Source organism: Uloborus diversus, chromosome 10 (assembly GCF_026930045.1).
Source record: "Uloborus diversus isolate 005 chromosome 10, Udiv.v.3.1, whole genome shotgun sequence".
Taxonomy (NCBI): domain Eukaryota; kingdom Metazoa; phylum Arthropoda; class Arachnida; order Araneae; family Uloboridae; genus Uloborus; species Uloborus diversus.
The window spans coordinates 46,613,720-46,632,208 of NC_072740.1; the positions used below are offsets into that span (position 1 = coordinate 46,613,720).

At 31.3% G+C, this 18,489-nt stretch overlaps 2 protein-coding genes across 4 annotated transcripts in view; one reads left to right on the plus strand and one right to left on the minus strand.

Moving 5' to 3' along the window:
• The window catches only part of LOC129231561 (nocturnin-like), a 93,002-nt gene extending 78,692 nt beyond the window's left edge, over positions 1-14,310 (plus strand). For all 3 annotated transcript variants that reach the window (XM_054865916.1, XM_054865918.1, XM_054865917.1), the window contains exons 2-4: positions 8,883-9,112; positions 11,957-12,308; positions 13,500-14,310. In XM_054865916.1, coding sequence (XP_054721891.1) covers positions 8,883-9,112; positions 11,957-12,308; positions 13,500-13,965 — 1,048 coding nt within the window. In that variant the 3' untranslated portion in view covers positions 13,966-14,310. The remainder of the gene's footprint in view (positions 1-8,882; positions 9,113-11,956; positions 12,309-13,499) is intronic.
• A 2,121-nt stretch (positions 14,311-16,431) lies between these two features.
• The window catches only part of LOC129230987 (cholecystokinin receptor type A-like), a 76,246-nt gene continuing 74,188 nt past the window's right edge, over positions 16,432-18,489 (minus strand). Inside the window, exon 4 of the mRNA XM_054865230.1 lies at positions 16,432-16,988. Coding sequence (XP_054721205.1) covers positions 16,432-16,988 — 557 coding nt within the window. The remainder of the gene's footprint in view (positions 16,989-18,489) is intronic.

The following is an 18,489-nucleotide window of genomic DNA, read 5'->3' on the forward strand; positions in this document are numbered from 1 at the left end:
TAAAGACTGTACAAGATTTCCTCACGTTTGATCACTTAACATATTTAGCATCTGATTCCGCCTGATGGATTTTGTGAAATATCATTTTTTCAAGATAAAATTAAGTGATGCTATGTGTTAATAGATCTTTTTCATATCTAAAACGATTCGATTACCTTTCAACATGAAAACAAAACGTCATTATTTTTGACTTAGAGGAGCCGATAAGTATCTGACTAAAGCAATTTTTCTCCTAGAAATATGTAAAATCGCACATAGAAATTTTGTTTTACTTTTTACAAGTTTTCGTAGCGTATTTTGCATATTTTTTACGTGATCAGTGTTTCTCTGTCGGTAATACAAACTGTTTAAAACTTTCAAAATTGTATTTAAAACTTTCCGTATTTTCAATTAACTCTTCATGGTAATCCAAACTTTTTTTTTCAAAAAGTAAGAAGAGGTGTATTTTTTAAAGACACATCTTTTTTCAACGTTTCAGTAATTGAGGACATCGGTCCAAGAATGGGGCTAAGCATTAAAAAAAACTAGGATTTGAAAAAGAAAAAAAAAAAACTTTTTAAAAATGTAGATTACAATATTGTTTTTTTTAGATTTCATACCTTAAATTTTGCGTCTATGAAATCAATTTCAGTGAAAATTTAATAAAATATGAGGTTGCCTATTTAATTAATAGTTATGTATTGGAGCTGTCTCGTTACTGCTCTACTAGAAACGTATAATAACTCAACTGCAGTTTGGATTTTTAATAATAATCCAGTTTACATTTGGCTTTAATAAGAAATATTGCGCGCCTTGGAATATAAACACTTTAGTTTCTAAATAATATATCATTGTATATATATATATATCACTAATTTTGTAAAACGTAGCCTTTTATAGCTCATTTCTTTTAATATCTTACAAAATATTAGTTGGAGATGACTCGTTCTCGTAAGGAATTAAATGTAATATATTTTGATGTAAAACACAAAATCTGCAAAAGGTGGAAAGGCCCCTTTCTTGCTCTGATATCTTCAATTTAAACCAATTTTATTTTCATAAAACTGTCTTTGTTGAGAGATTACTTGTGTGTTCAAACGTTTTCATTACACACTTGCCCTACATGATTTTTTTCCTTTAAAACTTTGAAGATGTAAGTGAAAAAATGGTGCTCTCTTAAATTGATAACTATAAATTATGTCTGAACTAACAGAAAAAAATGCTACGACTGAGAAAACAGCGCGAAGTTTATTACTCGATTGAAAACAAAGCCATTATACGCCCACTGGACCGCAGCTGTGCACATTTATCTCGCCTATTTAAACTACGCCTGAAAATGAGAACTTATTGTAAGTTACTCCTTAAATTAGCGTAATGAGAGAAGGCTTGTAAGTAAAAGTGGAGGCTAATTCAATCAAGTGTAAATGTTTATGTTTTCAGTCAATTAATTACGAAACGTACTTCATAAAAGAGTGCTTAAAAAATATTTTTTTTTTCTTTTGATATTTCTTAAATCATGCTTAGTTTTATGCCAAGAGCTTTTCTATGTTTTACAAATTTATGAATACATTATATTGGATATTTCTTCCACATGATGTAAAAAGAAAGGACAAAGCAATGTTGATTTCATAAGTGTTTTACGAACGTTAAAAGGGGATTCAGAGTTTTGGAACTAAACCCTCTGACGATCCAGGGTCATGAGTAAGATATGTGAAATTCTTCTCATCATTATTATTTTTTTTTAGTAACTTGCCATGTAAATCAAGTGCCCTAACTTCCATCAATGCCTAGCTACCGCCTTGTGCCTCCGATTGTTTCACAACGACCATTTAACATCAGAAAAATAAGCGTAAAATGCTTTTGAAACATGCTCACTAGGACGTGATAAGACGTTCAAAACTATCAGTTCATTCTATTAAACTGAGGGGAATAAAAACTCTTCTTTTCTGGATCAAAATAACATTGCAGTAGTATGGTCTACATTATATTTACGAAATTGAATAGAAACGTAACGCGCATTTAAAAGTAATGATTTTTTCCTGACCTGCTTCAACCTCTGGGTCATCATACAAAGTAGCATGAGCCGCAACCAAGATATCATTGATCGAAAACCTGAAAATTAGTTCTGTAGCTATATTGGCAGTTTAATTAGTATGTGTCGCACAAACTGCCTCCAAGGTCAATTTGAAGAAGGGAGTGTCTGTCTAGTAGAGGTTACCTTAACCTTAACTCTTATGTCGGTCGACGACACTTTACTCAATGGACAGCTTCTATTCTCTGCGGAAATAGCCACGAGGTCTCGTTTTTGAAATTGACAAGTCATTTTATTTTCTTCGCTTTTTCTTGAAATGAATGGAAGGCAATGAGACACCAGTTAAATTATCAATAACTATGTTTTGTAAAGTTTTGGTAATGGAAGTGTTTGTGTTTTGGTTTTTGATTGATGACAAATATTTTTTCTTGGCTCTCTTCTAGAATAATTGGAGTTACTTCAAAACAAAACAAACTCTGCACGATGTTTCTTAAACATCTTCATACACAAGGAAGTTTGACATGTGTTTATAATTTTCTTAACGATCTTGTATGTTTATTGAAGTTGTTTTAAACTCATATTTTTTTGTATTTACGAACAGTGAAGGAATTATTTTGCCGTTACTAAGCATTTTTAAAAATAAAATCTATTTTTTAAACTGATTTTTGCCATTATTATTCTTATGTAATCGTTCATTTTCTCTTTTCCTTACTCTTTGCAGCCAAAATTTTAGTGCAACTAAAATCGTTTTGTGACTTGCTTAATCCGCTAAATAGATTTTAAATAATAAAGAGTAATGACTGAAATTGCTTGTTATTGTCAATTCCTGATTATTAATGTAAAATACTCATAATAATGGTTTTTGCTTCAAAAGATTAAAATAATATGCTCTAAAACACATGTTATTTTAATAATGTATTCAACATTTTTTTTTAGCGCAGGGCATGTATGCGTGGTTCTGTTTTCTTAGAATCAAATAATGTATTAATCATGTTAAAATTCATATTTTTGCATGATGTACAGTTAAAAGTTTCTTTAAACCAATCGCTGCTTATTAATCAGTAAATTTTTAATCAAAGTAATTTTTAAAGTTAATACGAATTACATAAGTACCTTAGGAAACAATTTAAAATGAAGTAGACCTTTGAGTGATACGTTAATAAATGTAAGAACCATTCATTGCATTAAATGAAATATTGATTTATATCAGGTGTGGATTGCAATAAACTAGCATGCATTTGTGAGAAACAAGAGCTAAGATGTGTCACACATTTGTTGAACTCGATACCAATATATTAGTCCACAAACTGTTGGTCTGTTTGCAGAAAGTTAAAGGAAAACAAAGAAAAAAGAGCGATTATGCGTTTATTTTAAAAGTGCTGACTCGACCGTTTGTTGAAAAGTCAACGAATTCGAAGGAAAATAATAAGTAAATAAATAAATTTTGCAAACCATCCAATAACGGCAATTCCATGAAACTAGGGACATCACAGTAAACGAAAAACTTCCTTGTATCAGTAATTTTTTTCCTTTCATATGAGGTAAAAAAGACTGTATTTTCATAAAACTATGCGAAAAAAGTTATCAGCACATTTTTTATAAGTTTTATAGGAAAATTTTGACAACACTTCTCAGTGCCCATGTGTCGTTGCATTAACGATTCTAAAAGTTACTCTTTTTTTTTCACTCAGGAAATTAATTGCTATGTCTAAAATCTTATTTTTTTCTTGAAATGTGGTTTATCTAGGAAGAGATTAGACCAACAAAAAAACTTTAGACTGTTATAATTGTCTTGTAGCAAATGTTTTTAAACTAGGGCTCATACTAATGTAACATCAGTCACAAAATTGTACAAAAGTTTTCATGGCTTAAACAAAAATAAATCCAAGTTTATAAAATGTCATATTCTCTTCATTTATGATGATATTTTTAGTATTAATCCCTTAAATATTTAGAAATAGTTGAATTTAATTATTTAAAACTTATTTAAAGTATGTAACATCAGACACAGTAACATCAGTCACATTTCTGTTTTCGTTAATAAACCTCAAATTGCACAAATAGCATTGACTGCTGCAGAAAGGCAAAAAAAAAGGCGATATAAATTAAGAAATAAAGGAAAACATGAAAATCACAAAAAGGAAAATAAAGTAGAAACTGAAAAGAGTGGATGATAAAAAATAAATAAATAATTTTTAAAAATCAAGCATGATTACTAATGTTGGTTTAGAATAAAATTGAAAAGAGAAATTAGGTGAAATAGAACAAGTATAGAACAAATTTAAAGTATTGAAGTCCCAGGTTTAAATTAGCAGCTGCATTGCCTCACTTTAAAATAATGAAACCTTGGTAAAATATGTTAGTTATTAAAAGCACTCTTTGTTATATCTTCACAAAAGAAAACCGCTGCCGTAAAAAATTTTCCAACATGAAATTTTACAAACATATACAACTAATTTTGAATGTAATACATTTGAAAAAAATGCTATATCATAGATACAGAAATATTTCTAAATGTCACAGCTTCATAAAAATTCCAGAGCTATCACCATCCGACTTGCATACATGTTATAAAGAGTTATATTTGAGTAATGTTTTTTTTAAATTTATGAGCTGCAGCAGTCGCATAGCAACAACACTTTCTTTGCAGTAAAGGAAGGAATCACTTACAGCAGACTATGTTCCAAAATTGTTGACTGCTACTGGAGAACGGGTTCTTGGAGAATATCACTAACAATTGTATCACGAGAAGTTAGATGCATTGATATTAAAAACTAAGAGTATTTAGTGACTGTCAAGATTAAAGCAGAAAGACATTGGAAATAGCTTGTCAATGTGAATGAAATCTATTATTCACATGAGAAAGGAATAAAATATTTAGCACACTAGATGTAATAAATTTAAGAGGACTTTTTATTTTATGAAATACATCAAAATTATATCTTTTATAACTTTATAAATGCACTTTTCTTGTAATTTAAATACAATTTTAAACAAAACATGTGCTAATTTCATTTTTAAGGAGAAATAATTTATAATTGCAGCAATTTATTGTAAATGTAATATCAGTCACAAAATCATTGTATCATCAGTCACGGGTGTTAAATAATTATTATACTTTCCGTTTTTAAGTTTTTGCAATAAAACAAAGTGTTTTCATCAAGTCTAAAATCTGTACTTTAAGGGGAAAAAATCTGTTTGGATTTTACGTTATTAGTTTGAAGAGAATTTCAAATTGTATATAAGTCAATTTTCTGAATGTCTCTCCTGCGTAACATCAGTCACGTTTTTTTATTCCCTTCAATTTCACACAAAAAAATTTCCTCAAGTCTGAAGACACGTGTGGGGGCAGTGATGTACCATATCATGATATTTTCGATCAATTTCAGAAGAAACGAAATTTAATTTCGCTGAATTTGTAAGTTAAAAATAGTGTCATATTGTAACGTCATTCACCGTGGATAGACCCATAAGCTAAATACTAAATGTTGTTTATTTATTTTTTCTGAAAAAACTTTTCCCCCAATTTATTTTAAATAAACAACTTGTAATACAGGTACATAGCAAATTGAAAACGTAAATCGAAGTAATGTAAACAAACTTGAATTTAACTGAACATTTCTGTAATATATATTTAGAAAAAATCCGAAACTGAAAAATTCATATGAATACTTCCTTTTGTTTTTTAAATCGACAAATTATCATTTAAGAAAGCAAATATATTGATGTATATCTTGAAGGATATCTTCTGTTCATGTATGGTATGCGGCTAAGCTCTCTGTAATGCTCCTGCCCTAGATTTACAATGGTGGCCTTGTCTAGACTCAGAACTGACCAGATAAAAAGTCTTCTTCAGCGAAAGAAGAAACACTATGCAAACTACAATTGCTGAGCTACCGCGTCTCTTTCTCATATCGTAAATTGTACTGCCGTGGGGTAAAGGGCAGTATCTGCAGAAATTAAGTTTTTCAGATACTTGAAGAATCGTGTTTTAGATTTCATACTAACAATAGGGAAATGTTGGTGTTTGATATTTAGTTCGTGCTTCATTTTCAGCGGAAACTAAATAAACAAACGAAAATTTTGCAGATAATGTACCCCGTTAGTGTGAGGCAGCTGAAGAATGAAAGCGGTGGGAGGGGGAGGCAGTCTTTGACCTCCTTCAGGGCTTTTGAATTTGGTCTATTTTCCTAGGCCGAGGGGATAAGAAACTACAGCAACAATAAACACCAAATACGTATTTTGGTTAACCATAACAGTTAAAATAAAATAGATACATGTAAAAGTATCTACATAGGCAGCATATAAATATAGATTCATATATTCTTTTTGCGCTTAATGATATTTGCACAAATTCTATTATAGCACTATATGAACAGAGAAAAGAGGTCTCTAGCGTCATATACAGTTCACGGAGTTCAAAATTCTGCTAATAATCCCTAGGTGTGTCATACATTTAGTTGAACTCAGTTCTTAGGTGCCGTGTTATATGCGCTGGATTTTAAAGCTTACTGTTTCATAAAGTTAGAATAACGTTAAATCAAAGCGTCACAGGTCTCATAAAATTTATTATATTTTGCTGAAATTATACGAAAATTCATAAGCGGGACGACCATTGATTGTCAAAAATAATTCTTACTTTTTTTGGGAACATTTCAAAACTTGCTTAAAACTAGTCAATTTTTAAATTAGATCCAGTTTTTTCTTGATAATGCTATTCGCACGACATGTAGTTTGATATTGTGTGTGTGTGTGTGACTATGAAGAAGGTTCAAACATAAAATAACCATCTAGCCAGGGAACCACACGAATAATGTAATAATGAAATACAGGAGTGCTCACAGGGGGGGGGGGATATGGCGCAAGTTGCGCCATCTAAAAGGGGGGGGGGATTTTTTCATTTTTTTATTGATTTATTTAAATTTGTTTATTGATTTATTTTTAATTAAAATTATTTGTTTTGTTTTATTCTGTTTATATTTTATTTCATTTCAATTTGTGTGTAAGTGTATTAGTCATTGGTGTAGCACAAAACTTTTCAACTAAAATAAAAATGATAATTATTATTAAAAATAAAAAAATAAATAAAAACATTTTATGAAGAAATAGATAAAAATCATTAAAAAAAAAAGTAAATAAAAAAAGAGAGAGAGAAAAAATAAAAAAGAGAAAGAGGGTGGAGAAAAGTTTTTTTTTTGGGGGGGGGGGAAGGATTGGCGCCATTGAACCTGGGGGGGGGAGGGGGAATGGGCACCCCATATGAAATAAGTTCAAATACGTAGCAATCGAAAGAGCATTTTGAAGCATATTTTTAATGCAAAAATTATTTTCTTTCGTTCGCCGTTATTGATGTATACAGTCTTAAAGCATCAAATTTAAGGACTTGGAGAGAAATTGATCACGTACTTTCACCGACTGCATCCGTCTACAAATTGTGTTAAAGATACCTTCCATTACTCACGACACTCGCTAAATTTGGTATATTTTCTTGAAATTTCAGCAAACATTAAGATTTCCTATTTCGATACAGGGACACGAGGGCAAAAAATTTCTGCGTCTAGAAACATGTTTTACAATGTTCTTTCAATTGCTACTTATTTAAGTTTTTTTCATTATTACGCTATCGTTTGGAACCTGGTAAGAATTTTTATATTTAGCGCTAACTCATAGTAATGTCATTGATAAATGGGGTCAATGTTATAAAAATGTTTTGAATTAAAAAAAATTACAACAGGTAATTGAAAAAAAAAAAAAAACATTTCCATATGATATAAGTTAATAACTTCAAAGAAAAATATTTTTGATGGTGTTTGAGACATTTATTTATTTATTTATTTATTTTTTGAATTTGTTTGTGGTGTATCGTCGGTGAAAAATCTTACAAGAAATGTATGGTATACTAAATCTTCTCTACGCCCATGACGTCTCAGGATAAATAGTCCTGTGCTTTTCCAGATGCTCGGTTTTAAGTGTAAAGTGACGAATCATTGATTGTAAAATAGCGTACAAATAAAAATTGGGCCAAAATAAGACCACGACATAAGATAATGTTAAACACGAATAACGTTTTTATTATTTTCAGTCGATAATTTTAAAGCGATATTGTGTACCGCATGATTCCGTTAAAATTTTTTAAAAATTTTATTATAAACTGCGAAAGAAATTATTATACACTCAAACCTGTTTTTGTGCGGTCTTTTTTTGTGCGGTACATGAAAATTTTAATCAAATTTTGACTAAATTGCAGAAATTATTTCAAAAGCCAGAGCGAGGTAGTATCTTCAATTGACGACATAGACACCCCGACGGGAAGTCATTGTGACCTCCCAAAATTTTCCTTATTCGGAGAATTTCGTCCGACTACTCGGCAAAATTATGATTTCTTGATTTATTTCAACTTCGTTTAAAGAAGCAATTTCTAGTTATTTTGTAAGTTTTGGGTTATTTTCTATGTGAGACTTATTTTATGCGGTTCCTACCCACCGCATGAAAGGAAAAAAAAATGTGTTGCGAAAACAACTTTTTATAGCTACTTGAAGTTTCGAACATTTTTTTGGTGTGCAATATTTTTATGCGCTCCTATCCACTGCATAAAAACAGGTTTGGGTGCATAAAAAAAAAAAATCGTGTATAACATAGTAGATAGGTCTTATTTGGCGCATACTCTACACGTAAGTGTTAACAGTCTATCTCCAAGTTCGCCCACTTGCTTTCATCGCTAAGGTTGGTGCTGAGCTGAAACTGGTATCGGTATTTCAAACGCGCTATCTATGTGTGTTCATGTATAGAATGTTGCAGGCAATTACTTTATGGTGCCAATAGTTAAACAACGTTTTGTGTATGCTATAATGTTGTTTTTCTTTGTTTTCAGAATGGGCAGTTTTACATCTGCGCACAAGATCTTAAACGAAGACACAGCCGACAATGATTTAATTTTTAACAACATATCAAGTTGGGATGATTTACGTCTACGTTGCGAAGAAGAGCTGTCTTTCTTGCCTCCCAAAATTAATCGCAATTTCCAAAAGAGAGCTGGTAAAAAAGATGCTAACGAATCCAACAGTCAAATTAGAGTAATGCAGTGGAATATCTTATCTCAAGGTTAGATGAATTATTTTTTTAATTATAAATTAATAGTAATATCTTCACATAGTAGTCCCTATAATTTAGGTTTCATTACTTTGCTCAAATACAAATTTACAAAATCAAGTAAATTACACATGTATATAAAAATTCTCTTTTCTCAGAACCAGTTTTTGGATTTCTCAGTAAAGTTTACTGATGCATGTCAAGCGTGTATATTCCTATTTGAAACATTTTATTTAAATAATATTCTGAATAAAATTTTTACTTTTCAACCGAATACATTTGGATGTCAAAACTGAAAGTAATCATGATAACGTTTAATGTCTTAGTTTACCTTTCACACAGGTATTTCAATCTAGTGCACTGGCTCCAAATAAAAAGTAACAGCAAAACAGAAACCAGCTGTCCTGTTTAGGCTTGCGTACTGTGTACAAAGATAGATTACACAGTCATTTTGGTGCCCGGGTATTTGCATCTGATTTCGTTTAAGTTGGTAAGTTCAGATATGACATCAGTTTTTGCCCAGGAGCTCACATTTTAGATATAACATTGAAATATACGTGACACAGGTTTACGTTACACCCATAGATCAAATAAAAAAGAAACATGAATTTTTATTCCTATTGTAATACTCAAATAATCAGAACGCAATTACTAAGCAGAACAATTAGGCTGTTTGCCATGGGACCCTGATTTTTGAAGTCCCTAAAAAGACTAAAAATGCGGTCTCTTATGTAAGAAAATTAAAGAACATTCAGGTACTCTCTTTTATTTGTTTTACCTTTTTTTACATGTAAGGGATTCTCTGCCTCTCAACAAATATTTTGAATGAGTGGTTCAACACCTCAACACCTCTGAAAACACCACTCTGGGTTCCTCATTAATGTTTATATTTATAAGGAGTGACTGCGCAGGACTCCCAAAAAACTTTTGTTTAGGGTCACCCCTAAATTAATCGGGGCCTGAAAATAGTATATACAAAGATGGATCTCGTTACTGATCACTCGAAGCGAATATGTGCAAAACAAGAACTTACAAATTGACCTTAATTCGTTGAAGCGTTGCTACTAAACTTGCCAGATATACAGGGTGTTCCGTTTTAACTTGCAAAAGTCTCTATTTTCGCAACCGTTAGTCCTAGATGCATACTTCCAATTGCAAAAATGTTCAAAATCAGATGCAGGGTTAAGATATTGAAAGTTTGAAGCAAACAAAAGAATGAGTTAAAAAATACAAAATTTAACTTTTTATACCGGCCCTAGGTCCTCCAACTTTTATTCGGGGAAATAATATCCATTGAAAAATAATTCCAACACAAAAAAGTTTGACATTAGTACCACCAATATTTACCGATATATGAAACGCAGCGTTTTATGACTTACACCGCTTTACACTCGTCGTCAATAACACCTTTTGGGGGGAAATATAGCAGTTTACAAAGTTTTAAAATTATATGCGTGCATCAGTGTGGTTTTTCAAATTGATTGAGCTTTTGTAGTGTGTTTTTGCGCATCATTGCATAACATTTGCATTTATTTTTAAATATCAATGAAAAACATAATTACTTAGTTTTTTTACTTCGACAACCTATCATTCTTCTGAAAGGGCGCTGAGTTTCTATTTCATCTTCTATCTGGTTCCTTAAAACTTTAAACTCAAATGTCTCCTTGAGTTTTGGTCACACAAATGTCAAATTTTTTGTGTTAGTAATATCTTTTAATAAATATTATTTTCCTAAATATAAGTTGGAGGATCTAGGGCCCGTATGAAAAGTTAAATTTTGTATTTTTTTGACTCATTTTCATTTTCGCTTCAAACTTTAAATATCTTAACTCTGGATGTGATTTTGAAATTTTTGCAATTGGAAGTATGCATCTAGGACTTAACGGTTGCAAAAATAAAGGTCTTGCTGGTTAAAACGGAACATCCTGTATACTTCATGTAGTGAATTTTTCTGAACGTAATTGGACTGCAGATTGACAATAGGGCAAATATGCTGGAAGCAATCCCTGTTTCAGATGCCTATACTTGGTTTAAAAGTACACAAAATGGAGTGAAAACTGCCCATGTTGGGTAAAACAGCAGTGCTTATCTGAAAAAGTAGAGCTGCTAGAGAAAAAAATAATTTTCTATTTCAATTCAGAGACCCATACGTATCAAAAATCAGTTCTCAAACTCTGGGCACCAAAGAAGAAACATTATTTTGTTCCCCTGTGTTATTGATAGCAGCACGAAAGCTCACAACTTAATCGACTGAATTTTTGTTGCTAATGCCGGCTGTCAGCTTTAGTTATATGATCATACAAATGTCAGCTGACTTAAAAGAGCAAATTAACGAAAGATCTGACTTCGTTAATCGTTGGTTTAAGTGAAGAAATTGTGTCAAAAATGATGCTTAAATATACTCCAGCATTTAAATTTACATGAGTGCTAGTACTTGAATTTTCGTTTCTACTTGAAATAGTAAGTGTTGAGCAATATGCATGCCGTAAGTCTTGTTTTTAGACTGATTAATTATAGATGCTTTATTCTGAACAACAAAAAATTTAATCAAGTTAAAATATTATCAGACACCCAGATAAAGTAAATAAGTATTATGCCGTCTTCTTCTTCACTGTAAGTTTTCAAGCTCTCCTGAAAATGGCAGTATCATACGAACGACCAAAAGTATTTTGGGATCACAGGAACACAAGCACACGGGTTTACCCTCCTGCGCAGAATTCGACTACTTACCGCAAGTAGTATTTTGAGAAATTGAATTTGAATCTTTGCAAAATAAGTTCATGTTATGACTTTTATTGTAACATGCATGGTAATGGAAAACATCTGATATGCTTAACAATGTTTTTATTCTTTTAGCACTTGCCCTCAGTAGTGACAAATTTGTGGCATGTCCCTTGGATGCTTTATCCTGGTGGACTAGGAGATGGAGGTTGCTGGAAGAAATGGCTTCCACACAACCAGACATACTTTGCTTTCAAGAAGTTGATCACTATCAGTTTTTCAAGCACAGTCTTGGAAGCTTGGGGTTTAGAGGAACATTCTTCCCAAAACCAGACTCTCCTTGTTTCTACATTGCTGGAAACAACGGACCAGATGGATGTGCCATTTTTGTTGACGCGAAGAAATTTGAAATCTTAGATACGAAGACAAGGTGTCTGGAAGTGTGGGGATACCAATCTAACCAAGTGGCCATTCTTTGCAAATTAAGGTCAAGAGCTTTTTCTATACTAATGTCGTTATTTTTATTTTATTTGCTTGAATTAAGGTTTTATATTCTATTGTTCAACTTTGCTTTATTTACTTCTCCTACCAACATGATACTGATGATATGAAATGTTTCAATCATTTACATTCAAATGAATTTTAGGAGTTAATTTATTAGATGATTTAAGTAATTAGTTTGACTCACGTTGAGATAAATCATACATGTATACATTTTGTTTGTAACTGTTAATAAATACTTATCTTTTTAAATACACCAATTTGACAAAAAAATTCAATTCCGTGTGAACCACGTGGTACCACGATATAAACTCCGTAAAATATCTGAATTCCGTAAATTTTCTGATAATATAAAAGTAATGGGGCTCTATTACCGAAGCATTAAAAATTTCTTTATAATTTCAACCACGTAGAAATGTTCCGGCTTGTGGGTTTAACATCGTTGAGGGGCAAAATTCTCGTCTGCTTCAGAAAAGACCACACTGTTTCTTCAAAAAGAATTAAAATTCATAATATGTAAACATAAAATCGAATCAATGTTAAAATTTGATAGTTATGTTTTTACTTTTCAGCGAATGAAACATGTTCTTGAAATGTTCTGATATACTTGAAAAAATATATAATAATTTAAATTTTCGTATTTTTTTATCGTGTAAAAATTCATGTGAAGTTTTTAACAATCCAGTAAACATAAGATTATTTTAAAGCTCTTGATTTTGACAAATACTTTTTAAGTAAACCGAAAAACGAATGAACTGTGCTTTGTGTTCATTATCACAACTTCATTTTAACTTGTGATGATTTAATCTTTTTGTAATAATATTTAAGCAAGTAGGTGTTTATTTACTTAGGAAGCTATTGTCTCTTTTGAGCTACCTGCTTAATAAAAGAATGTTTTCTTTCAAATTTTACTTTGAAACTTTCAACACTTTATTTTTAAAAAAATCATAGGAAAACTTGTTTAAGCATGTTTGTTAACACAAGTCTTTCTTAGCTACTTCTTCCCCATTGCCTCGTCTAAAAATTTTAAAATGCGAAAATTTGCCAAAAGCTAGGCTTGCCACAGCTCTTTTATATTTCATCAGCGCATTTTCCTTCATCAAAATGTGTAGATAAATATATAAGTGATAAAGTAACTTTTCTCCATTTTCGACTGATATTATAATTCTTATTTTAGACGCAAGATGGACAATGCCGAGTTCTGGATTGCCACGACGCATCTTAAAGCTAGAACAGGTCCTCTACTGGCTACCATGCGAAGAGAACAGGGTAAAGATTTAATGGATTTCATTAAACTTTTTAGTGGAAGTAGTCCTGTTATTGTTACAGGAGATTTCAATGCCAGCCCTACTGAATCAGTATATCAAACGATCACGAAAGATGATACATTTCCATTGGAGAGTGCATATCGTTGTTTGTCAAATCGCAACCAAGAACCACTGTATACAACATGGAAAATCAGAGAAGACGGTGAATACTGTCAAACTTTAGATTACATATTTTACACTAAAAACTCTATTGACGTTGAAAGTGCTCTTCATCTCCCAACAGCTGAGGATATTGGAGAAGGTCGTGTTCCATCATATAGGTATCCAAGTGATCATTTTTCTCTCGTAGCTGATCTCAGTCTTGTCCAGTCATGATTTTAGTTCTGAAAAACGCTACATACCAAAGACATGCTTTGTAAAAAAAAATCGATATGCATGCATAGTCTGAGCGAACTGGTAAAGGTATAAATTCAAACTCAGAAAGACATCTCCATATTGTTTATACTATTTGCTTATTTGAGCACGTTTGTTATTTTTCGCATTCCAATTGTAAATGACTTATAGCTGTATTTGAAAGCTTCCTTTCTGTAAATGTATATTTAGATATTGAATACTTTTAGGAAATTGTCTGGATTAAGCAAAAAAGTATTATTTTTAACATAAATTATATGGATTATTAATATTATTATTGTTCTTGGTAATTTTTCTTATTCATGCACATTTAGCAATAGGTAAATAAATTGAGAAGTAAACTGCATCAGTTCGTACCTGTAAGCTTTAGCACAAAAAATATTACATAAAAATAACTAGACTTACATAATATTTACACTTGACCCTTTAAACAGTAACATTTCTTCCTAACACCTGTTAAATGTAAAAGGTTTGAAGAGAAAGATTATTGTTCAAGAAATTGAAGCATTTTTGAAACGCGTGATATTGAGTAAGCGTATTTCCACTACTATCATAGCGGGTTAATTAAGGTAGGATAGTTAATTTATTAATTTTGTCTTAGCAGGACATTTGTTTATGTCTAATGAGTTATGTTCGATGAGCAATAACTTGAATCTTACATATGTAAATATTTCACTCATGAATATATATTTTTCTCCATCTGAAGTCTTGTAATGAAAGGTTTTAAATGATATCATTTTGTGTATATAACTAGTATGTAGGACATTTCAGCTTTTATGTATTAAGGAGTTATAAAAATTTTCATTCTGTAAAAACCATATTGTGATATCAAAGTGTACTTAATTTTTATAACTTCTAATGTTTAAAATTTCTTGTATGTTGTAAGTTGTAGACACGTTTTTTAACCATCCATTTATTGGTAAATAAATTGTATTTTCACAAAATGTGGTATGGGTTTTTTTTAATGAATAGAAACATATTTACATTTATCATCAAAATTTTACTCGTGAAACTAACAATGGTATAATGTGCAAGATTCACAGTAAGCAATAACGACAATACAAAGATTTAAAATTTATTGGTGCTCAATAAGGGAATTATAAAAATCAAAAATAAATTGATACTACCTTCTTTTGAAGTAGAATAAATATATCATTGTTAATATTTTTTGCATTTTTTAAATAATAATTTTTTAAATTTTTATCATCATTTCATTTATTTTGCTCCCCGCCCACCTTTATGGATACCACGGCTCTTAAAAGACGCCTTTCAGAGGACTACCTGATTAGGTTGTATTTGAATGGAATTCATAATTTGATATCAATAACAATTATTTATTCAAAGACAAACAAGGAAAAAACTTATTTCTACCTATTGCACAAAAATATGGAATGCATCACAAACTTAAACCAGACACCCGGTAAATTTTACTTAACAGTACAAACTACTTTACTATTGTAAATTATTTGCAAAAAAAAAAAAAAATATATACATATAGGAATAAGGTAACCGCACCAGCAACAGACAGCTATAAGTTTGGATTTAAATAATAAGAATTTTAGGTCGATAAAACTGATGTTGCTGTGGCCCATGAATACGGTACAACCATCTAGCGTTATCAGAGTAAATTTTATGAGCCAGGTAGTATTTTCAAGACAGTGGTGGAAGGTTATGAACAGCAATCATAAAGTCAGCTGGGGTTTCATGTTCATTTAAATTTAAAAAAGCTTTAGTTCTGAAAATAAAGAACTTTTGCTCATTGTGAAGAGAAAAAGGGGATTTTGTTCATTATTCATCTTTTCTTCATCCAATCTGTTACTGGGTATCATCAGAATTGTCGGTGTCTGTTACTGGGGGTCGGAGCTTTTTTCGAAATTGAGCAAATAAAAATAGAACTTACTAATTCCAAGGATCCAGAATTACGTTAGATGAGATGTAGTTGCATGCGGGAAAAATAGTTTAATAAGTCTAAATGCATTAAAAAGCTCAGAAAATTGAGTTAACCCGAGAGCGATGTCTTAAGCAAGTCTGTTACTGGTGCTGTTTCCACACTTGCTGTTTCATTGCTCTTCTAGGACCCAAATCTTATTGAAAGAAGTATTAAAAAAGGAAAAAAAAAATACACTAACACTGGAACACTTCATGCATTAAGTTTCTTAAATTGATAACGAATTTCAAAAATAATTTTTGAGTTCTATAGATTTTATGCATCCGAATGGTCTTCATAGTGTTTCTAAGTGTCTTAAATTAAGTGTAAAATTTTACATTCAGTAGATTCAGCTGATGTAAAAATACACATGCAAAGTATATATCTGTATGGCACGATTATCGTATTTTCCATAATATAATATAAATTCATAAAATGAACAATATAAATATTTCATAAGATTAAATACTGTCAAGCAATTCACACACAATTATAAAACATTTTTACCCATTTAAAATTGGATTGCTGCCGCAATATTTTCGTGAAGATGAGGATTTTAACCAAAAGCAAAGTCTTGTAAAAGTTTGAAAAAATTCTCGGCGAAAATTTCGGTTCATGAAACAGTACGTTACAGGATTACAACAAGATGACACATAAGACAACAAATGCAAAAATGATATATTAACGTATCCTATTCCTTTATACACGAGATCAGGCTTAAAGCTCGATATTGTGTTTATTATGTAAATGGGAGTCCAGCATATAAAAAATTCCAGAACAACAACAACTAGCAAAGTAGTTACTCTTTTTTGTATTGCAACTCTACGCTGTAAGTTAGGGCCATCTATACTCAGCGTAACTGTAGATGTACCGTCCGAGTTGCTGCTTTGACGGATGGACTGGAAGTTGGATGTTATTGTTGAAGATCTGGTTGAAACATCATGCATTGGGATGTTCACCCTTGTCCATTTTGTTGCACATTTTGGAGGGCTACACATAGCACAACTGTCTTGAGCTGGTTCTGGAGTGTTGTAAAAATTTAGGCTTGGTGAGGAATCATCTATAAAGAGTGACGAATCAAAAGACAATTATGTTCTGTTGAAAAAAAAAACAGATTGATTGAACTACTGTTTAGATTATAGTTGAGCAAAGAACTACTAGGCAATATTTGTATACAAGTCTAAGATAATTAATAACGAGGTTTCTTTTTATTAGATTTCGTTGCGGTAGTGAAAAAAAATCACAACCAAGTAGATTGACGAATTTTCATAACATTAAGATGTTTTACCTACACTAGCATTGAAAGATAACATGTACTGCAAACATTATACCAGGATATTTATTAGTGAAGCACTATATCTAAAAGACAAAAATAGCATTTTTTAAAGCTTTTTAAAAAAAACTTTTTTTTTTTTTTTTAAACTTTATAACTCAAATACTGATATGAAGCAGTTATAAAAACGCTGGAATCAGACAGGGGAAAGAGGGGTACATGGGGACAATTTTTTTCGTTTTTTATTTATTTATTTTTCAAAAACTATTTAAAATTTTTCAAAGCAAAATGTTCCTATGATTAAATAGCTCTTTCTCTGTCTTATGATCTTTCTTAAGATTTTTCACATGACTTCCTTTTAGTCCAATTTAATGTTATTCCCCATTATCGGCAATTTTAATGTGATTCACTAGTTAACTCTCTAAATATCACCAACAGTGGCTAAATTAAAACCAGATTTAAAAAAAAAAATCGCCAAATTTGTCGTCAAGTTGGCGACAAAAATTCGCGACCAAATGACTGGCGATATATCGCCAAGTGTCCCACAAATTATAACACCACTTGAGTTTGCATCTAAATCAACAATGATTTCCCCTCAAAAAGGCGCAAAAGACCCCTGTAGAAACACCCGAATGCAACCAAAAGGGTAGGTGCACAACTAGTACCTAGTAGGAATCTACGTACCAAATTTCAACATTTTACGACATACCGTTCTTGATTTATGCGACGTACATACGCACATACGCATACGCACGCACGTCGTATATACGCACAGGTACATAAGCACATATATGCGTACATGCAGACGTCACGAGAAAACTCGTTGTAATTAACTCCGGAATCGTCAAAAAGGGTATTTCGGGCATCTATACAGTCTTGGGTATATATGCACGTGTGGTCTGTTCGAAAAAAGAACTCAACATTCATTCGGGGGTGAGCAAAATGGAAATTAAGGTCGATTTTTTAGTGAAAATTTTTTCACGAATACAATACTTCCTTTTTTGTAAAAGGAAGTAAAAATGTAAACAATCCTGGGGGCACATATGAACAAGATTAGAAAAAAAAAATTATAAGAAAACAAAAAATCAGACTGCGTGAAAACTAAAAAACTAAAAAAGAAAAAAAAAACCCCGTAGTTTAGTATATTATTAAGTACTACTGAATAGCTACACAATAGAAATAGTTTTATAACTGATACACACATAAGACAAATCATTAACTCAAAAACAGAATAGAAGGATAAACATTCGGGACTCATTCAAATTTTACGGGGTTACTGGATTGGTTA